Source organism: Andrena cerasifolii, chromosome 15, assembly GCF_050908995.1.
Source record: "Andrena cerasifolii isolate SP2316 chromosome 15, iyAndCera1_principal, whole genome shotgun sequence".
In the NCBI taxonomy this organism is placed as follows: Eukaryota; Metazoa; Arthropoda; class Insecta; order Hymenoptera; family Andrenidae; genus Andrena; species Andrena cerasifolii.
In genome coordinates, this window is record NC_135132.1 from 2,397,475 (window position 1) to 2,420,955 (window position 23,481).

General features: G+C 40.9%; 1 protein-coding gene across 5 annotated transcripts in view; it reads left to right on the forward strand.

Annotated features, from left to right (window-relative positions):
• Positions 1–23,481, forward strand: part of Frmd5 (FERM domain containing) — a 193,738-nt gene that overhangs the window by 146,957 nt on the left and 23,300 nt on the right. For all 5 annotated transcript variants that reach the window (XR_013087252.1, XM_076828201.1, XM_076828203.1 and 2 more), the window contains 2 exons: positions 5,769–5,995; positions 12,600–12,767. Coding sequence is in view for 4 of the 5 variants with exons in the window: in XM_076828201.1 (XP_076684316.1) it covers positions 5,769–5,995; positions 12,600–12,767 (395 nt within the window). In the remaining variant the exon portion in view is untranslated. The remainder of the gene's footprint in view (positions 1–5,768; positions 5,996–12,599; positions 12,768–23,481) is intronic.

Consider the following 23,481-nt stretch of genomic DNA (forward strand, 5'->3'; position numbering starts at 1 on the left):
AAGTTTCTAACAAAAAGTACTAGGAAAAGAAAGACAGGTGCGTGTGGGTCTAAACTGACCCAGCTATGGTCCACCATTTACAAAGAGTGTTTCCCAGGTGCTTTGATGTTTGGATATGTTTTAGGGGACCGAAAAATAGGATATACGTGTTTTTTTATAGCGGGCCGTTTTCATATTTAGGGGATCAAACCACCCCTCAAAGTTATAAGATTTTCAGGTGTTCGTCTCCGATTGCTTTGGTTTTACGATATGTTCTTTCATATGAAGTTTTACTCAATACAATTTTGTACCCCTTATGAACTTTGAGGGGTGATTTCACCCTCAAACATGCAAGCGGCTCAAAATAAAAAGACACGAATTTCTTATATTTCCGTTCTTTAAAATATATCCAAAAGCCAAAGCAATCGGACACGAACACCTGATAATCTTATAACTTTGAGGGGTGGTTTCACCCTCTAAATATGAAGAGGGGCCGCTATAACAAAAACACGTATATCCTATTTTTCCGGCCGCTAAAATATATTCAAAACCCAAAGCAATCGGAGGCGGACACCTGCGAAGCTCTCCTTGTTAGTCTTACCGTGTGATATTTAATTCACTATTGACTCCTCGAAGTTACTGTAACTTAGGCTTGCTTGAATGGATAGCTAAGTGATCTAATTGTAGGGTGAGGATATGCTAACTAAACTTTTTCTTCAGAGTAACTTTGCACGCATAGTATCTTGGATTAATTGTCCTGGGCGGCTGGGCTCAGTGGTTTATATGTTTTATTAGAAAAGCGGGTTTGCGGTAGGGGTAACTGTAGCGGTTAACAGTCAAGGTTGATGACCATAATTGGAAATATTGGGCTACGTGTCGCCTGCTTCATTTTACTTATCTGTGTTTGGTGGGCTGGTACCTTGTAAGTGCAGGAACGGAGATAGGAACATAGGCGTATGGCTCCTTAACAACTTCGGCCTTCCAAGGGCTAAACTGAGTCGAAAAAACCTTCAGGGAAAAGAAAATCCTGAAATCTGTTGATTTCCGGCCAGTGATTATTATGTTGCTGCAATACAGACGCATATGCGTAAGCCGAGCATACGAGAAACAGGAGACTACCAAATCTGATCTAGCCACGTGCCAGAACCGTGAAAAGTCTGATACAAATTTTCCTTGCAGCTTTCTCACTCTTTGCAACCACTCAAATTACGTATAAAGCAATTCATATCGTCACAACTGGAGAAGATAATTAGGTACATTGTTTTAAGTGGGGAACCTTGTGTTATTGACAAGTACTCTTCTGCAGAAGTGATAGATAAGTCATGATTCAAAGTTCTGACATGTTACTTGTCGAGTACCGATAAAGATTGCATGTTTTAGCTGTCTAAATTTATTACTATGTTTAATCAGCTTTTTCTGGTCATCAAAGTGCACCTTCCTATTTTGCTGGCTCCATTTCTTTCTCCCAGTCTCACCACGAGCTTCTTCTCTGACTGATTGTGTGCTTTTCATCGTCTTTTGTATACAGTACAAGTCCACCACGCAGCACTTCTACCATGCTTTCCCCACAAGACACCATAGTTCCTCCAATATTTGGAAGTAGGATAATCAGGCGTTATTAAATGTTGCTACTGTTATGCATGCTGCTGGTGCAAGAGCTTCCATACCGCTCACCACGTGTTTCTGAGCAAGCTTCCATATCATTTTATTTAAACTCTCGTTTTTGTACAGTGTGTATCCCCTCACACATCTCTCCAGCAGCTTATCTCGGGTAAGGTTTTCATGTATTGGTTTTATGGCGTTGAACCTCCAAAGATAGTTCGCGTTTGTGGATACACGAATGCACAATTTTCTTATTCTTTCCTGCCTGGTAGATACGCCAGCTATTTCAAATAACTCTGCAGAACTGATGACGTGGGTTTCTATCAGAAGACTATTTGCGATAATATGATTTTATATCTCAATCCGAATTAGTGTGACACTTGATAGTCTTGTCATAATAGGTAGTAAGCTCTTCAATCAACCTTGATATCAATTTTCTTTTGAGGCTGGGTAGTTTTCTTGCCTTTCTAAGCTAACTAAGGTTGTGTTACTCTGGAAACATATGTATACAGGGTGTTCGACTACAGGTGGGAGAAAATTTAAGGGGTGATTCTAGACACCAGAATAAGACGAAAATCAAGAATAACGATATTGCGGTTGAGGCTTCGTTTGTTAATTATAAGCGATTAAAGATCTGCCTAAAGGTAGGCAACCCGTGTTCAACGATGCACGCGGGACATGTCAGGCGAGGGGTCGAGCAGTGGTAATCAAACCCACTGTCGCACGGAGTTACCTACTCATCTCAGAGAAGCTGTGACGAAATTTATGACACTCGACATGGCCACGCGATTCTGCGACACTTCATGCAAAATTAAAGGGTTTCGTTGAATTATACCAGACCTGCCTACTCGCTAAAAGCAATTGTTTCCATTATATTCACTGTAATCCATTGATTGTCGTAAATTTCGTCGCAACTTCCCTGAGGTGACCCCGTGCGACAGTGCCTATGATCAGCGTTACCGGGAAATACCTTAGCAGTGGCAAGATTATAATTCGTGGTGGAAGTGGAACACGCCACGCATGCGCGTGATGGCGCAGTGACGTCAAACCAATCAACGCCAAGATGGGGAACGAGCCGACGCCAGCGCCAAGCCAAGCCAAGCTAGTCAAGTCAAGTGTCCTTTTTTTTCCACTTAGTGGAAATCCCCACGGATACCCCATTCTCTCGGGGGAGGTACGAGGGTTATGTGGGACTCGAACCCACTAAAAACTACCAAGGTGACCTCCTGGCGCGGAGAACGCACTTCCGGAGGGAGGACTTGTGCGGGGTCAAACTAGCGATACTTCCGCTTGCCTCCCCACGGATGCATATAAAGCTCCTCGCGCCTATCGCCCCCTATACAGGGCCCTTCCCGAGGGAAGTCAACCCAGACCTATTCTGGTATAAGTGTTTCTACGCTAAGAACTCGATGTGGCCTACACGTCAGGAGCTTGGCCCATCACTTCCGGCTCACTCTTGTTCTGAGAGCGAGGTGGAACGAGAGCAGGTCAGAAAACGTTGAGAAAAGGAACACCGAGACAGGCAAGCTGCCACGGTGGGAAAATACCCCTTAGGAAACTCCCCCGCCACTATATCTGAACACGACTTTAGCTTGGCTTGGCTCGGTTTGGTTTGGCGCTGGCGTCGGCTCGTTTCCCATCATGGCGTCTCACACACACACATATACCGCCACTGCTGTAGGTGTTCCCCCTCCATTATAATCTTGCCACTGCTAGGGTATTTCCCGGTAACGCTGCCTATGGTCACCACTACTCCACCTTTCTTCTAGCTTAACCCGCTTGACACCGACGCACGCGGGTGCCTGCTTTTGGGCAGATCTTTAATCACGTATAACTAACAAACACAGCCTCAACCGCAATATCGTTATTCTTGATTTTCGTCTTACTCTGGTGTCTAGAGTCACCCCTAAAATTTTCTCCCACATGTAACCGAACACCCTCAAACATTTCTCTTTCTTCACTAGATATCCACCACCAGGTTTAATGTCTAATAGCTTTGAAGGTCTTGTTATCTCCAGTATACTAAATACAGGGTGTTAAAAAAAAGAGTTCAATACTTATAGGATAGATAGACAGCACACACTGAATAAAAAAATGTCTAATTTAGATGCTATCCTATGTAGCTAAACTTCAGAAAGTCTATGATGCTACGAGTTTCCCCGTTTTCAGTCTTCATTGCGGAAAGTAGTAATTGCTATACAGGGTGCTTCATAACATGTAGATATAACTTCACAAATAAATTAAACACACGAATGTAATGATAAGGGTTTACATAAATGTTTGTCAAATTTGACCCTGTTCCTTAATTACAAGCGTTTCGATCACTCTCTTTAGAAATTAAGTTAACGTATCGTAAAATATTCCGGACATCACGAAGTATTTGATGTAAATTCACATTTTTTAAAAAGTTGTATTTCTCACGGTGATTTCTCTGATATATTGATTGACAAGAAAGGGCAGTGCACATATATTATCCTCTAAGCGTGAAAAAAATTAAAGTGAATCCTATTGATTGAAGTTTAATGCAAATTCAAGAAATCGATTTTAACCATTGCATTACTCAGAAAATGTAATTTTTTTTTCACACTCCTATCACTAATGAATAAAGATTCGGTCTATTAACATGGGCACCCTGTATATATTCTAGTAATCTTTTCTATGCAAACCAGTTCTTTTTGTTCTTCATAACTACTTCGGAACAATTCTTCATAGGTTGTCAATATATAAGTAAATACTACATTGGAAGAATAAATGTCTTGACAGTTCCGCAATATACCTACGGTTCGTGGTTTTATAAGTTCACTGACACATTTCACAGAATAGATAGTACAGCAGTTAATTCCCTTGTTACGCTATTTTATCTGAAGTTTCTAAATCTATGTTGCTTTTCCTCACTAAACATATAAGTAGAGTTGCGTGCTGAACGGACTTGTCAGCTGCGTGTCATCCTTACTTCCTCTATCAGAAAAGTTTTGTCCTCGCGTGGGGCACATGCGGAGACTAATAAAAAGTTAACTTCCACATTTTCTACTAAATCTTCATAAGAGTAACACTAGTAGATGGGTCGGGTTGTTAGAATGAAAATGAGTCGAAATACGACTTCGCACCGGCTATTATTAATTTTACATAATGTGAATCACTTCTGAATCTGTGGACAAGTTGTACATCACGTACATACAATTGAAAACAGCCCAAATGAGGGACGAGTTTGTATTCATTTTCGTTAGAAAAACCTCACTAATCCACTGGCAATGCTCTCACGAAGACCAAGTGAAAATAGAAATTTAAATGTTTCTTATTATGAAATTGATCGTAAACTCGGCTGCCAGGGGAAAGGTCGCTGAGGTGGGCAGCGCAGCGAAGCAAAAAGCAATCTCCGAGTACTCTTTCCTTTCAAAGCAAAAGTCCGGGAGACATTTGGACGATACTTTCGATGCTTTCAAAAATAAAATATCACAGTGAAAATACGCCAACGCAAGCCGGGGTCTGGAAATCTCTCGGCGTGAAAATACGCCATCGCCATTCCAAGAATGATTAAATTTACGACCATCTTTGATAAGTGAACACATAATTGTCTAACACGAAGTTGCCATGTTTGAACTCACGTTTGTCAAGAAACTATTGCTAAACAATTAAAAACCTTCTTCTGAAGATGCAAGAAAAATTAGGGAAACTTCATTTTCCATACATAGAATTAATGGTACATCTTTTGTTGGCTATGTGTGCAAGCAGCCCAGACGTTTGCTTTTTCGCTCGCTTTCATCCTTAGGCACTAGGGCCAGCTGCAACGCAATTTGAGTCGAGAAAATTCCTGGAAGAGAAACTCGCCAGGGATTCCATAACTGCGTTGGCCTTGCCGAGTCACACGCAGTCAGCGAGACCCCACTTCAAATAAACACTACAAACTGATTATAAACAGTACAACTGATCATTTGAGAAATCGATAATAAATGACAATATAGCGCCTTATTATGGTCCATAGAGAAATAAAGTGTATGGAGTCCTCGTTCCAAGAAATAAGGAACACGCCAATGAAAAGAGCATAGCAAATTGATATTCTGCTTTGGGGTTGAAATAATGTATTTATTTCCTGCAAACTTCTTTTCTTATGACATCTCGTGCATTTGATCACATATTTGGTATACTCAGCTGTCAAGGGATTAAATGAGTGATTTATGTTTCGTCAGTTTACCCAGAGCGTCGGACGCACCGGTTGTAAGCGGTGGATCCATATTCTCATGGGGTACGAAATTCAAGTACACTGGAAGAACGGAGAGAGAAGTATTAGAAGAAACGGGTCCACTTCGAACGGAGGAACCACCTATACAGCGATGTCAAACCACGTGTCTTAGAAGGAAAGCTAGTAGTGTGCCAGCCACTCCAAGTACCCCTAGCCAAGATCTCGTTGAAATAAGTTAGTATACTCCCATTTAATTCTTAATCATAGCAGGCTTTATTAGTGTAATATTTAATCTTAACTGTATTAACACTTTGAGTGGCGCAACTTTTGGAAAAATGCCTCTAAGTTGGTTACGGTCATACTTTCGATGCTTTCCAAAAAATGTCGATTTGAAACAGAATCGATGAAAATCCTGCATAAGATGCAAATTCGTCAGTGTGAAGACACGCTGACGCTACTTGAAGTGTTAAGTAAACAGAAACCTCTATTAGTTTAGCATGCACGTTAAATGATTGTAAAACAATCAAATCTATAAGGGCATACGATTATTTCGATTACCTTACTTATATTTGTAGGTTTTTATGATTAGGAAATACATAGGAAATAGTTTGGTTTGTAAGATTAATTTTTCTTATTGGTATGAAAGTGTTTATGACATCATGGTTTTGGAAATTTCATGGTCACTTAGTATTGTTTTAGCTCTTTTTATAATGCAACCAACAAAAGCATGATGGAACCAGTTCAATTATACTGCATACATACATGTTACATAATTTTAGTATACATATAGAGTCTTTTAGAGAAGTTGTTTTTTCTTGGCATTAGTCGACGTTGATTGTTAATAATTATTAGCCGGGGGCCGACAATTTTAGGTGGACTCCTAAATAACGATTCGCTAATAGCACACGTAAGTTTTTATATGGTCAATTGTCTAGTAATAAGCACTGACCAGTGACCATACTTATTGTGAGTACATATAGGACGCGCAGTCCAAGCCAGAACACACGTGTTCTGTGGGATTCTCCCATTCTCGTTCGCGTCGTCACCGATACCACGCGACGCTAAAGAGGCGACCATGGCTCTAAACATGACGTGTGTATTAGCGACACACGTCGCCACAGCGAGTCAATGCTACTATTATATATTCCTCGTGAAGACAGTAAACTCTCGTTATGGGCTCGCGCTCGGGGCTGGTGACGAGCGTTTAACGAATAGTGTCGACAACTCCGAGCCGTCGATGGCACGCGCGCGCGAGAGAGAGAAAGAGAGGGAGAGAGAGAGAGAGAGGGAGAGAGACAGATCGTAAGTACGTGAAACACGCAGCGAGACAGAGTATCATACTTTCTCTCTTTCGTAGCCGAGGATAACATCGCATCAACTCAATCATCCCCTCTCGCTCACTCTTGGGTTCTTCCACTCTCGACCGAATGATTCCCCGAAGTGGAGGGGATAGCGAGGAGCGTTTAACGCATAGTTGAGATGAGCCCATAGCGAGAGTTTACTGTATTGTGCGGGGACGTGGCGGTTGGAAGGGGAAGCAGGCGCGTAAGGGTCCCACCGCTGGACAGCGCTGGTATAGGTAGACAGAGTGAGTTGTAGCCCGCTCAGGTGAAATTGAAAAGAGGGATCTGAGAAAAAGAAATCTTGGAATATGTTTGGTTGCCAGCTATCCATTTCGATTTCGTCGCTATCCCCCTCTCCGTTGCACATGGCCGGTGCACGAAAACGGCACAACTTCTTTCATGCGTGACATGCGTGAGCTGAGCACACGAGAAATAGTGAGACTGTCAACTTTCATCTAGCCCACAATCAGTGCTGTTCAAACCAGGACCCGCGAGTCCCTGGGGGTTCTTCCACTCCCATCCGCGTTGTCAGGAATATATACCGCGCGACGGTATATTTCAGACGCAAAACATGGCGTGTGCTTAGTGACATACGTGGTCAGAGCTACCCAATTGTATGCACTTCTTTAGCGTCGCGCGGTTGCTCTGACAATGTAGTGTGGGGAAGGAATGGTTGGAAAGAGAAGCAGTGCCTGAGGTGCCCCACCAACGTTGCCAGAATTAGGGAGAAAATGGTCGCGTAGCAGCGTTGCCAGAAGCAGAAAGAAAATGTCCGCGTAGGGAGCTCACAATCTGTGACTCAATAGGGAGTGGTATAGGGGGACAGCTATTGGAAGTTGGAACTCAGTGACGTACTATTACTGCAGCGCCGTTCAGCCTATGGTTTGGTGGACATGGGCACCCGCCACTGCCCGTGGGTAACGCTGCGGGCAAAGCTCCGGGCAGTGACGTCAGTTATCGTTACAGCGGAGTGGGGAGGAACGGTTGTGGCCGGAGTACGGGCTCGTAGATGCGTAGGCAGGTAGACGGTCCTTGATAATTCTGGAATTTGTACCGTATTGCCCGGGGAGGCGTGGGTACCCGTCGACTCGTGTCTGCCCCGAGAAGATAGTGTCAGCTTTTGAAGGTCCGACAGACGCGCTACACCTCAGAGTTTCCTCTATAGCAGCAATTGAAGCTTTGCAAGATGTTGTTAGCTGGGTTGTACTTTCTAGCGGTCACTGCCAGGGGAAACGGCGTGCCAAGATGTTCCGGCACGCGACTTGGAAAAACCCTGCCCTCATCCGTTAGGAATCATTGGACAAGTTGGATCTACCCCTGTCGGGGAAGCGGCTCGTTTAGTCAGCGCTCCACGTCGCGGAGCGACGGGGAGCACTGTCCAGTGGGGACCAGTCTGCCCCGGGCAGCCTGATCTGTTGCCCGTATGGACAACTCCTGAACGGCGCTGTATTATTACATAGAAAGAAGGCCCCTGCAGGCGGTGCATTCCGCCGCTAGCTCCGCCTGAACCCTTGCCTGTGACCTTCGCGGAGCCCCCTCTTCTAAGTTTTTGGCGGCACACGCTGCATAGTAATTAGTAGATGTGACCGATTTAGCCAATAACGAAAATGAAAATACGTGTGCCCTGTCTTTAGGAATGTGCCCCGGTAGGTGGTAAAAACCAATCGTCATTTCTTCGGGGCCTTCTTTCTATGCAGTAATAGTAGTAGGGAGTAGTATAGGGGGAATCCTCACATGGCGTGCACAAGTCGCATTACTCTATAGGGTGTCTGAAAATTCAAGGACTTCCCGAAACATGCAATATCCTAATGTAAGAAAATGTCGAAAAGTCCATTACCATTTTGGTATCCAAGACTTCGTTCTCGAGATATTAACAGTTGAATATTAGCAGTGGAACTTCCGGACCGCGCAGTTTATGGCTGAAGCAACTGAGCGCGTGGTAGCGTACGCTCCACGTACACGCAGGAGGCGCGTGTAGATACAGGTTCATTTACATGGTTGAACCAGCGCGGTCGGTTCTACTGTGTGTGTGTGTGTGTGTATCTACGCATCTGTATTTATGCGTGCGTCCTGCGCCGGCGTGCTAGAGGTCACTGCTCCGCGTCAGCTGTTTCGGCTTTAAACTGTGCGACCCGGAAGTGTGAGCGCTAATATTCAACTGTTAATATTTCGAGGCCGAAACCTCGGATCCCGGAACGGTAAAGGACTTTTCGATGTCTTCTTACATCAGGATATTGCATGTTCCGGGAATTTCTTGAATTTTGGGACATCCTGTATATAGCTCTATGTGACGTCACTTTGTCCCTACATTAGGGAATTCTTTTGGCAACACTGGTTCCCACCGTTGGACATTGCTGATTATTCTAGTTAGGTCGCTCGCGCGGAGTAAATGCGCATATGCATTCAATTCTGAACGCACGTTTAAGTCAAGGTCCCATTGGTGCAGGGGGTCGGGGTGTCTTTCAAGTGATCCAAACTTGTCGACACTCGTAAATATGATACATCCGCGGCGCGCAAATGCATTAGTGAGAACGTCTTTTGCGCCAAATCAGCCTGCGCATCAACCAAAATTACTTCCTCTGATCGTTTTTTATATATGACCATGATAATGTCAACAAAATATGTGGCTTTTCTCAAGTTTTCCGTCACTTCAGGGCCACCATCTTTTAGTACACTGGAAGTATAAAAATAAGTAAATTCAACGGTCTCTTAACAAAATAGGCGTAATTGCAGATTAATTAATTTTAGTAGTAGTCTGTCGTTCATTAGGTACCGTAATGTTAATGTCAGTGTATTAAAACAAATGATTAGTGACGGAAATATGGAAATGAATTTAAGTACCTACATTAATTCAAATGAATTTTTTGGACTTTTTGTTTTTTCAATCTTCACGAAGTTGAAAGATGAACATTTACGGCCTACCTACAGGCATTAGCATTAAGGGGCGGCAAGGAGGCGATAGATATAAGCACAATGCACATGATTAAGCAACTTCTTATATTAATAGAATATTTGGTAAATATTGATATACCGAGGACTCAGCCCCTATGACATTGACCTTGACATATGTAGTCAAGGTCACGCTCTTGAGTGACGTTCAGAAGGTTTTAGCCTTCGCTTGACTTTAGTTTTCGAGATATTCGCAAAAAACTCTGATCGGTAGGTACATAGTTGGTTGGGGCCAAAGTTTAGCGGCCAACTTTTGAGAGATTAAAGATAAAAAAATGATGTTCCAGAAATGGTTGGTCATGGGGATTTCAACCAGCAACTCGTGGATGAGTCACACCTTATAATCACAAGTTGGTCACACGGGGTTCACTGTACCCCCGCGTCATTTTTTGAGTTACCATTTTCGTATTTTTTAATCTTTTAACTTTTCAGTGATAAATATACGTTCGTAATACTTATACAATCATGGTCTAATAGACTTTTTCTAAAAATGTAAATTTTGATATGATAAAATTTGTAGTTGAAAATGAGCGATTTTCCACGGTTGTGGGAAAAAGTGATTTTTTAAATTTTTTTATATTTTTTTTCTTGCGATAAATCCCCTTTGGAAGTCGTAAAGACACGACATTTTAACTCGAAAATTATTCTTGGGGTACAATACACTCCGTGTGACCACGAAGGGTTAAAACTATAATTCTTCGTCTTCCGCTTTGATCTAGTACTCGTAGAGATAATGAAAGTAACTTCTACAATAATTTAATTATAAAAATAAAGCATTCTAAAACGGGGTTGACTAACTGGTGGCTCCCGAGCCGCCGGGGGCACCTCCGCCTTGCTGCCACGCTGAACGGCCCCCCTCCATACCGATCAGACTCTGACGATCGCAGTTGATCGCAGTCGATTCTCCTTCTTTCCTTCTCTTTTTGACTGCGATCGTCAGAGTCTGGGAGATATGGAGGGGGCCGTTCAGCGTGGCATCAAGGCGGAGGTGCCCCCGGCGGCTCGCGAGCCACCAGTTAGTCAACCCTGTTCTAAAATAACGGTATACATTAAAAGATTAATGTAATATTTTGTATGTAGTCTATGTATATTTCCAAATAACTATCGTTTAAAGGTACTTGGTAGATCAAATTATGCTAATGGACCATATTAGTGAAATCGTTACACGATAGTAAATGGTATGCGTAAAGTATGAAACGCTTATATAATTAAAAAATTAAAATTATCTTATAGAGTTGAAATACTTTAAATGTGTTACTACTTCATTCATAAATACGCCTGATAGAAGTGAATAAGAGTTCAGTGTCATAATTATTTAAACTTTCAAAATACGTATTGTTTCTCTTTTATGTCTAGAGTAAACAAATTTTTTTCATTTAGTTAATTATCAAGGAATATAAAATTCATGTAAGATACCGAAATAGTTAGATGCTACTTATAATTAAAAATCTGCTTAATGTTAAGCTTAAAGAAATGGCGATAGTTTCACGAGAACTCAAATAGAGCAATTTGTCAAACAAAAAATTTCAATTTTTTGATTTGGTCCAATAAATCACTCCGAGGCGGGTTACTTTTACCTCACTTTGGTTTTGCTGTCATGCATATTGACAGTAGTTGACGCTGCGACGCTTTGTGCACGGTCTATACATATGTATATGTAGAACAAATATGGCAAAGAGAGAGGATTAAAGACCCGTAAGAGGCCCTACCAATGGACATCGCTGCAATAAATTTAAGAGGTCATGCTGAGTTAGGAGGCCGAAAAAAGTGATTTCTGGGAAATTTATTTCTTAAAAACTGTAAGATCTTCTTCACAAATTATTTTCGTATTTGAAATAGTGTATTTTAGAGAGTATCTTATAATTTTTTTATTTAAAAGTATTTATCAGTAACGAAGTTGTGGCCCATCTTTCGGACGTTTTCCCCAAAAAGGTGTTTTGCAGTGACCACTACTGCTCGGTACAGAATCATCTTAAATTAAAAATTCAAAAAGATTTATTTAATATATTAAATTATCTAGTCTTTGAACAAACAACTTATTTCTCCCGTGCATATTTTTTTATTGTCTCAAAACGAGCGACTTTTTATTAAAAAATTTCAACTTTAGCTTACAACGTTCGCGATTTTGTCCCAAATTAATATTTCGAAAACTCCTTCATTCGAAGACTAGATAATTTAATATATTAAATAAATCTTTTCGAATTTTTAATTTCTAATGAGATAGGTATCCAGTGGCCATTGCAAAACACGTTTTTTAGAGGACTTTCAGGAAATCGGCTACAACTTCGCTATTGATAACTAGCTTTAAGTTAAAAAATTATGAGATACTTACTAAAATACACTATTTCAAATACGAAAATAGTTTTTGAAAAAAGATCTTACAGTTTTTGAAAAGAAACTCCCCAAATCACTATTCTTCGTCCTCCTGGCTGAGCATGACCCCTTAATATAAAAATCAATATAACTGTCTTGTAATGAAATATTCCAGATATACGACGCATACAAAATATAGACCTAGTAAAATATAGGAAACATTTACATTACAGGATATTCCAGTCTACCGCGTAGCTGTCATAGCGCAGGTTTAGATGGCGCTGGAATGTCAGAAGGTAGTACAGGGGTGCCATTCAGTTCGCCTTACTGTCCAGATAATACTCTGCCACTACTGGAGACGGTATCGGAGGATCAAGAGATTCATGGCAGGAGAAACAACGGTTAGTTTCTCTATGTGTAGTCCCATTTGACTTTTTTACATATCAGATTTTGTACTTTTGTCGTTTACGACTGCGATCTTTTATGCTGATTCGAGACGCATGGCTTGCAATTTTATCAATACCTTCGGAGTCAGTATGTCATGGAATAATGAAAGACGTAAGTAAAGGATCGTGTGACATGATTAGCGCAGCAACTTTATCAAATGCATTCTTAAAAGAATAAAACATTCGAGTTGATAGAGATAATATATTTGATAATAAGTGAAGAATTTTTAATTGTATAAATAATCCTTTTTACATGAAACACTGTACATATATTTGATATAATTCTTCCATAGGAATCAAGAAAATTTTCCGTGGAAAGCTATACAGGTTATTTTTGCTGGTCTGTTTAAGTTGGCAAAACAATTGAAACGTTTTATTACATTCAATGAAGTATTATATCGCTGTAACAGCAATATTTAACAGCTGATAAAGAGAACTAAATGTTTTGTTACAGCCCTATGATATGCCCTAACACTTTGAAATGTATGTATTCTCTGTAAGTTTTAGGGTATTTTTTAAGACACTATTTTCAATAAAAATTTGAAATTTGAGATCATTTCCCAGGAATGACTCATTTTCACCAGGGAAACATTGTTAATCTATTCGTAATACTCTCATGAATGTCAAATAGAATATACAGGATGTTCGGCAACAGGTATAAGAAACTTTATGAGCTGATTCTAGATTCCAAAATAAGACGAAAATCACGAATGACGAAATAGCGTTTGAGGCTTCCTGTCCAAGGTAATAATTGTTGAAAATATGTGCAAAAAGCGTCTGACGCGAGGGATTTACACTACTGTCGGTGCGGTAGCCAGGTTAGGCGCAGCGAGGGCAGTGCCGCAGCCATCTAGAGTCTGGACCAGAGGCGCGCAAGAAGCCGTGTTTATCTCCTAGCTGCGAGCAACCAGCGTTGCCGGGAAATGGGTTCCTGGGCAAAGTCGTAGTGGAGGAGGAACTGGGAACACACCACGCATGCGCGTGCTGACGCCATGACGTCAGACCAATCAATGCCAAGATGGAAAACGATGGGAAACGATCCGTCGCCAGCGCCAAGCCAAGCTAGCCAATCCAAGTGGTTCGTTTCCCATTGTTTCCCATCTTGGCGTTGATTGATTTGGCGTCACGTCATTATTACACGCATGTGTGGCGTGTAAGTTAGTTCCCCTCCACTACGAAGAGTTTGACCAAGAACCAATTTCCGGACAACGCTGCGAGTAACCAGCCGAGCGGTCGAGCTGTCCCGTTTCCAAGGGTAGAATCACTGAGAAGAACTGCATGTGCGTGCTCGTAGGTTCGTAGCGTAAGTATATATGGTTGGGACAGCTTGACACTCGGTTGGTTGCCCGCAACTAGAAGGTGAAAACGGCTCCTTGTGCACCTCTGGTCTAGACCATAGACCAAAAGCACGGGGCATAAAGTAGGCTTATGGACGGGGGAGTGAAGCCTTCGGGCAGGGGGTACGGTTTCATTCTTTCAGTCATCCTGTGCCGGTCAACTAGTGCTGCCATCTATGTCTTCTCGTCTCAAACTTTTCGTGGAAGTTCTAGTTTTACATCCTTTCACAATGCAAACTGGTATTTTTACGATTGGATTTATAAATAATTATACAAGAAACGACGCCACCAACAATTACTGTATACTTCTGTACCAAACGACGCCAAACGTCAAGTCACGCTAGTACTAATAAGTAAACTCGCCTACAGAGTGCACCACAAGTTAACCGGCCCAAGATGGCGGAAACAGGCGGTTCCCCTGCCGTGTTTTGCTTCAACGCTTCCGCAACTATGCTCCGTCCTTCAGGTGCATGATCTATATAGATATACCGGTGTAACGCGTGGCGTCGTATTTCATCACTTCGAATTCGAGATGAGTGGGTTTTTCGAGGTGGCTATGGTGCTGCCATCACCGTACCAAGCCTGCCTAACGCGCCCCGGCAGTAGTGTAAGTCCCTTGCGTCTGACGCTTTTTACGCGTATTTTCAACAATTAATAACTCGGAAACGGAGCCTCAAACGTAATTTCGTCTTATTCTGGCATGTAGAATCACCCCTTGATCATTCGGACACCTGTTGCCGAAGACCCTGTATAGAAATATAAAGAACAATGTTAAGCCCCACAGGGGATTACTGACCTACGAGCGTGCAGCGATTGCTGTACACAATTGGAAAGACCACGTCAAGACGAATCGATGTAATCCATTTTGAACTTCGAAATCAGATGGGATCACCTCGAAAAATGGTCTCAAAGCTCGAAATTTTGCGGTTCTGAACAAAAGGAACCGGTAGTAAAATCCCATCTGGTCCGTGGGACCTCGGGTAGGCACCTGAGGAAAAATCGAGGTATGTAAGCGATACTCTAGCACAGGGGTGTCGAACTTTCCCCACTCCGATGGCCGCACGAATCGGGGCTCCGGTCAGCCGGTTCCCCCACTTACTTTTCTCCAGGAGTTGCACGAGACCCAACAGGGAGAGAGTGCGGCACCCGGAGGAGAAATTCATCACAGTGAAGTAGGTGTGGCGGGGGCCGTTCTCCTCCGGCTCTACGGAACAGGCGGAGAGGAGAAGGAGCCACTGCGACTCGCAATCCGCTTGTTCGACACCCCACCTCTAGCAGGTTGGGGCGGCAAATGTGCCTCATGACCTTCATTTCAGGGCCGCGTTGGGCTTGCCTTTGAACTAATCAATTGGCGATGTCGTACTAAGCATTAGGATAGGGGCCCATGCGGCAAACGCAGCCCCAAGACGACCCTGAAATGAAGAGCATGAGGCACATTGACCGCTCCATCCTGCTATACTCGTTTCATCCTAAGGAAAATCCCGTTCGCGCAGAGATGATTCTGAGGAGGCGCTGGTTGGTCTGACTCCCCACATAACCGCCTACGATTTTCTCCGTCTTACCACCTGTTACCTCTCTGTCAGCCGTTCCGCAACCTGCAGTGTTGACATTGACATCGGTCATGTCACGCCCTCGGAGGGGCAGGGAAGTCGGCAGGTAAAGTGCTGCGAGCAATAGCCTGCGTCGGGCCCGTAGGCGGTAGTGGGGGCTGCGCAGAACGGCCACAAAACGGTCGGGACATAGGATTTTTCTTAGGATGAAACGAGTATAGAGTGTCGCTTACATCCCTCGGGTTTTCCTCAGGTGCCTAGCCCGGGGTCCCTGGGGCCAGCTGGGACTTTACTACCTGTTTCTTTTGTTCAAAACCGCAAAATCTCGAACTTTGAGGCCATTTTTCAAGGCGATCCCATCGGATTTCAAAGTTAAAAATGGTATCAATCGATTCGTTTTGGCGAGATCTTTCCAATGGCTTATAGCACTCGCTGCACGCTCGTAGATCAGTAATCTCCTCTGGGACTTAACATTGTCCTGTCATTAGTACTTGACTCTGGCTGGGTTGACAGGTGATAATCATCGGTTCTTTCCAGAAAATATTGACACGAAAACACGCCAAAGCCAGGTAATGAATGAAAATCTCTCGGCGTGAAAATACGTCTATGCCACTCACAGTGTTAAATTGAAACGTGGTTTGTAACATTCGTTAACATTTTGTATGATCAGTAAAATCGGCTTTAGATAGGATGGCAGCTGTAGAAATTCGAGGTTAATAACAGTGTAATCTGACTTCACAGAATCTTTCCCTTTGCACAACTATTTCTACTTCTGTTAAAATCTTCCGTTTCTTTTTTATTTACCACTGCTGTGATTATCTGTTTGTTATTGTTCTTTATATATGGTGTATTAAACTCGTATTATTATTCTTGTTAATTGTTATTAAATTGGTGTGAACGTATAATTCCGGTGTAAATATTGGATCAAGGTTATCTCGGGTTCATAATATTATAACTGATTAAATTCATCTTTGCATCAGCTATAACACAGTGCAACAAAACATGTGACGTAGAGTTTTTATTACAAAAATGAATTTGCAGTACAGTTTTACTGCAATTTGGTACTTTTTCAAATCAGATACAGTTTTGTATTCGATATTTTTTTAGAAGTTCGAAATAAATGCCTCAGGGATCGTCTGTACTTTTATAATTAACACTCTTAATACATATACATAATAATCAAACAAGAACACATTCTTCTGAATCAGCTAATAATTTCATATTTTTGGGTGTTAAGTTCATAATACTTTCTTTAGGGTAGATTTAGAGATGCAAAAAGTATCCTGACACTTAAGAACAGTGGTGTCCGTACTTTTTCACAGTATCATTAACAAGTGAATTTACATGTATTGCACAACTGTACCGTTACATCGAATTTTATAAATTTATTGTAAGTATTCCTGGATTTAGTCATGTGACTTTAATAGCGATGTACTAGGAAACCTGGACTTTGGAAACTCTCAATTCTTCTAATCGGTTTTCATTAATACTGGTCACATAAAGTAGAGTTCTGCAACTGGCGAGTGATCTAACTAACCCTAGTAGCATTTTTGGTTGGCCCACAGTAGCCAACAGTTGGGAATTAGTTGGGATATAATTAGTGTTTTTGCCTACAAAGTTCCAACATAGGGCCTACGGCATAAAAGTTACAACAGTTTGCCAACGAATATTCAAAGTTGCACCTACAATTATTATGGTTGGTTAATTAACAAAAAGTTACAACAGTTTGCCTACGAATATTCAATGTTGGGCCTACAATTGTTATGGTTGGTTAATTAACAAAAAATTTACAACGATGATTAAATGTCGTCCTACAAACGTCAGAAAATTTGCTACATCCAAAAACCTGTTATTATATTCCAAGTTGTGATTTTTCTATTCTTATTTATAAATACGTAATGTGGACGTCTGTCTTAAGACGAATGTGAAATTTTAAGGAATGAGTCTATAAAGGTCGAATGATGATATTTTGTAGAATATTTCTCGTCGCTGTGCAGTTTTTATAAAAAATTAATACTAGTTATGTAACTAGAAATTAGAAGCGTTTACAAGAAAGTGTGTTGGGTTGCTGCGAACAGTGGTTGCTTCGGAAGCGGAAAGTTTTGGTTCGATTTTCCTCACCGCGGAATTTTTTTTTTCCCAAACCAGACCTGAAGAAGACGTCTTTACGACGTCTTTTGAAGTTCTTTAAGATGGCTTCTCCACGTCTTTACGACGTCTTTTGAAAAGAAACGTTGAGTTGGGCCTTTACGTTAAGTGACGTTGGACCTGCGTTGGTTACAATCGTTGGTCCATTTAAAATTAGCGCCACACTTCAACAGTTTGCCAACGGATAACACGTCATTGGCCCAACAAACTCCCAACAAATAAATGCTACTAGGGAAACTGTTAAGTCGCTGGTCGTTTACTCGATTGGAGAAATAAATATTCTTATATATATTTCAAATATACAACGAAACAAGTTGCAGCTACTATTTCGCTGGAACGTGTGGTTAAATACAAATAGTGTATTTAACTTAATCTAAGGAACTATACTAAACGTTAGCAGCATGAAACGTGTACAATTTCAATATGCATAGCAATCAGGGCGATGTTAAATAAGTCAACCGCATGTAGGAATCCAAATATATTGTATATATACAGTATTTATTCGCTATAAGCTCGCGACTTACGATCAACATCGAGCTTACAGCCGAAGACAATATCGGGGACACGTTTCTGCGGCCGCTTTCCTCTCACTCTCGTGTTCAGCAAGACAGCTTGTGTGCTCGCTTCGCATAAGTATAGGACTAGTTCTTTCGATTCTGTTTTTTTTCTAACACAAATTCATGAAAGATTACGGCCTGGAGAATGGTCCCTTTCGTGAACACTTCTACGATATTTCGCGAATGAGTTCCGGGGGCAGAACCAAACTATAACTTCTGTCTTAGAAACATATGTAGGTGTGACGTCCCAGCCCCACCATAGGTCGCGCCGGTTAGTTTTCGCCAGCGCCGCTAGAGGTCTACTCTTCTCACAAGTAATAACTTCCAATCTCGTTCGCATATACAGGGTCATCATTTAATCTTGCAACCCGCGCTCGCGCGAACAGGTAAAATGGCCGCCGCATTCCACTACAACCATGCACCGGTATCACTGCTGTCCAGCAGTTGTGTGGGCGGTTGTTAGTTATGGGGTGGAAGTGTGGGGATGGAAAGGTAGGGAAAAGGTGGAAGGGCTGTAGGAGAGATATACGAAGTGGGTGTTCGGGATGTACCGGAATACCTCAGGGTATATCGTAAGGGAAGAACTACGGAGGGGGATGATGAAGGAAGAGGCGGGACTGAGGGGATAGAGATACGAGAGGTCGCTGGCAGCTCTCCGAACACCGGGCCGCTGCATGGTTGTAGTGCAGATTTGCCCTTTAGGGTGCATACCTCCTCAAATTCTGGGACCTGGACAACAGCCGAGGACTGAACTGTTACCTTGCTAACCGTTGCGAAGGTTTGAGAAAACTGCAAGAATGTGTGTGGGCCAATACGCGTGAGGCTCACAAGGGAGACCTTCAGGTTTGGCAATTTCAGAAAATATTGATACTTAGTGTACGTGAAGGTCTTCACTTGGGGATTAATTTCCCAAAGTAGTAAGGCGCGCTTTTCATCCAAATTCGAGAAAATCGACTTTGAAAAATGCTGAAGTCAGTGCATAGCGCTCACGACTAGTCTTACTATTGATACTTTTTTTTATTCATTTAAAGACCTGCCAAATTCGTACGAATTAACAGATATTTAAATATCATTTTCATTAAAAAACTCACATATTATTTTAAATTATCTCTAGCTTGAAAAATCGTACTTTTTATTGAATTCTTCAAAGTCAATTTTCTCGAATTTGGCTGAAAAGCGCGGCTTACTGCTTTGGGAAATTAACGTCCAAGTAAAGACCTTCATGTAAACCAAGTATTAACATATTCTGAAATTGCCAAACCTGAAGGTCCCCTTGTCAGCTATTTAGACTTGTGGTACGAACCAGTATAGATACACGCATAGTCTTGCAGTTCTCCCGCATCCCATGCTGTGGTTAGCAACGTAACATTTCCGCGCTCGGCTGTTGCCCGGGGCCCAGAACTTGAGGAGATATTTGCACCCTAAAGGGCAAGCCTGTTGTAGTGGAATGCGTCCATGAGGCGCTGTTGCCATTTTACCTATCGCGCAAGCGCGGGTTGCAAGATTAATTGGTGACCCTGTATACAAGTTCCACGTTATTTGCGCTTAGTCCCCATGTGTCTAGGGCAGGGTCCGTTAGCTGTAGCCCTACTAGTGAGTCTGGCTGACGGTCCCAAAACGAAACGCACATCTTCTTTTCCTCCACGGTCTTTAAAATGCCCATCCACCTGCCCCGCACAGTACTCTAAAAAGCGGGACCGACCCGAGGGATTACGGTTAGGCCGGAGGCGACGGGGCAAGATCCCTTTCCGTTCCGGAATCATATCACCACCATCGGTTTCGGACATAACAGTAGGTATTTACGAAATATTGTAGAAGTGCGCACAAACGGATGACAACCCTGCGAAGTTGGGCCACTCTTTGCCATGCATTTCTGTTGATGAGGACAGAATCAAACGAGCTGGTTGCACCAGAAATGGCGCCGATAACGAGGAGCTTATAGCGAGGAGATACTCTGTCTATAAGTCAGAATCTGGATAACAAGTTGGATTTGCAGAACTCTAATTTAAGCCTGCACACATACTCCGCATATACATACAAATGCATTTCCGATTTCTATTGTCTTTCCTTATTTAGAGAAACCATGCATTGCGACGCGAAACACACATACGTGCATGAATAAGTTGTAATTATAATCATTGAAAAAAATGCGTTTTGTTAAGGTATTGTCATAAGTTATAACTCATGATTACATACTTGGTTCGCACAATTCAAACGGACTGTATTTCAATGTTATTTCTCGCAAATAAACACACAGGCATTCATGTTTATATGTCATGATCGATGACTTGATTGCATGTGCAAGTTGGTTTTCAATGAATTACAAGTATTGCATGAATGTTCAACTACCCGGGTGAAAGGCTTGGACAATTAGCAAAATTGTAAATAAATATCAAAATATTTGTTCGCTTTTTCTCTATACCGGATTTTGTAAATTTCATAAAAATGCATTGAACGCTCGATAATTAATAAATGAACAATAATTAAACGCAACGCTAAAATCTTGTAAAATATGAAATCGTTGCATCATTAAACCAATAACACAACTGTAAAAAAGAACGCGACAGAAAATTAACGAGCATTACTGTGTACTGGTCTTAATTTAATTAAGTATTCACTAAATAACAAATAGGGATGAGACAAATGATGGTAGTTGATCCAAGCTTCGAATTCGAAAAACCCAGCAATAGTTATATACAATTCATAAAAGCAATTATGTTTGAGAATATGAACTATTCTGTAATTTATTAGGTAGATGGCAATATTAAATAGTAGCTTATTTTTTCTACAATTCAATACTTTACGTATAATGTTCTTCATACAGGTATGCAATGACATCAACTTCCATTACACTAGTGTTGAATGAGTGTTGCACAAGGCCAAATCAACATGGCTCTTACACCCATCTTGGCTCTACCTAATACTTAAGATTCCTTTTTACCTTATTTTGTGTTTAAACGTCACACTACATAATTATAGGTAAACCGAGCAATACTGAGACATTCCAATGCACCTGTCTGAACAGAAAATGCACCAGATTCGAATCAATGTTTCTTACCCTCTTCTCCTAACTTCATCAATAAGCCTCACTATTGCTTGGTACTCTAACACACGATATTAGTTTCTGCCTGCATTATTTGAATTCTTACTTATTTCTTCAACACTAATGCAACGTTCGTTTTTTTATTTATGATACTATAACAAATTATCCACAATCGAATTTTATATATAAAAAAATTTGTTATGTAATTAAAGCAACGAACACTAGAGTACACATAGTACAATATTATAATGTTTGCTGTGTTAAAGAAATGTTTATTATTGATATTTCAAAAATTATAAATGCATATATCTTTTTTCTACATTCGATTATATACTTTTTAGCCAATGTGTCATTGGGGTAATTGTTTTTTCCCTATGGTTATTTTGTGAATATTTACATATGTTGAAAACTAGTATAGTATTTATTTCATAATATATTTCCTACACTTTTATCGCAGAACGTCCCCTGTTTCTTCTATTTATTTTTGTCAAGAAGCCTTGCATCCGGATGTGAATAACATTTAACTGATCCGATATACACGTCAATACTCGTGAATACAACTTGTAAGAAAAAGAAAATTCACAAATTAGTTGTACTTGTTTGTATCTGCAGCAACAAATTCAGATCATATAAAAACGTTTAACATTCTAAGCAAACAAATATTTGCAATAACGTTTATGAAATTTAATTCGGCATTTTTATTTCAATGAAATTTTAAGTTTATTGAAACTAATTTATATAAATGCCTTTATACGATTTAATATGATGAATTGATATTTAAAAAATATTAAATAAATATTTTCGATACAATACGTTCTCAATTTTTTTTTTCAGTAGTACTTTTCATCATTTCGATCATAAAGTTTTTGTGAATGCGCCGCTAAATAGAATTTCTTAATATTAAAAACAAATTCAGAGTAACTGGTGAAGTGTACCCCTTCCTCAGAACTGTACATCGAGTTACGGTACACAGTGACGTACTTTTTTTATGAATTCTAATATGTAATGGTTCTCAGGTAAAAATTAAAAAGAAATAAATTATGGACTGACGAGTCGCGAAATATGAACAGTATGTCCCGCAGAGCGTGGGACTAGCCGGCAGAGGGTGATTTTTCATGAAAAAATTAATCAAGAATATAGAACAAACTTTTCTTGAATGAGGTTTTGTTTTCGAGAAAATCAATTTTTCAAATCCACCGAACATGTAAGCACCTCCCTTTTTATTTATGTTAGTTTGTACATAACTTTGGCAAGGTCGTGATTTATTATTTATCATTTCCATTGCCTTATTGTTGCTATGTATTATACATGGAGCAGTTTTCCTTGTATTTAAGGCGGTAAAACTCAGTATTATATTAAAAAGAGTTCATAGAAATTTAATGGAAAGGGCACATATACGCGTATGTATGCGGCAAAAGGGGCAACACTTTCAGCAACAGCTTTTTTCAGCTTTTATTCGGAATAAAATAAAAGTTTCAAGGAGTAAAAATTTTGTCATATTAAATATTTTTCTTTACCTCCCGTCGGTAACATAGTAGACACGATGTGGGCACAATGATCAGATCTGCTGTGGTGCCTATAGAGAGGGTATATAGCTTACTTAGCACATAATTATTTCACGCTTGGCTGAGATCTCGAGTGACTTATTTCACAAAAGTTTATATATTTTTCATTAAATGTTCGTGAAACTCGTACCGATTGATTGGTCGCGTTTTCCCAGTGAAAACGAGTCCAATCCTAACCTTATTTAAAGTGTTTTCAATCGTATATAATGTGCAACTGATTTTCCGAGTTCAGAAGTCTTTACAGTTAAAAACTAGCCCGAGGAAGATGTTTGGACTCACCAATTCATTGGCAATACTCATACAAAGATTTATTTTCAAAAATGAAAACATATAAACATTCATTATTCTCGGCTGTCAGGAGAAGGCTGTGCGCATGCGATGGGTTCGCTTGCATGGCATAAGCGTAACGAGAAAATCGTAGGAACGACTCCAGAGTCTATAGCGAGGGTGAAAAACGTACAACTACAAC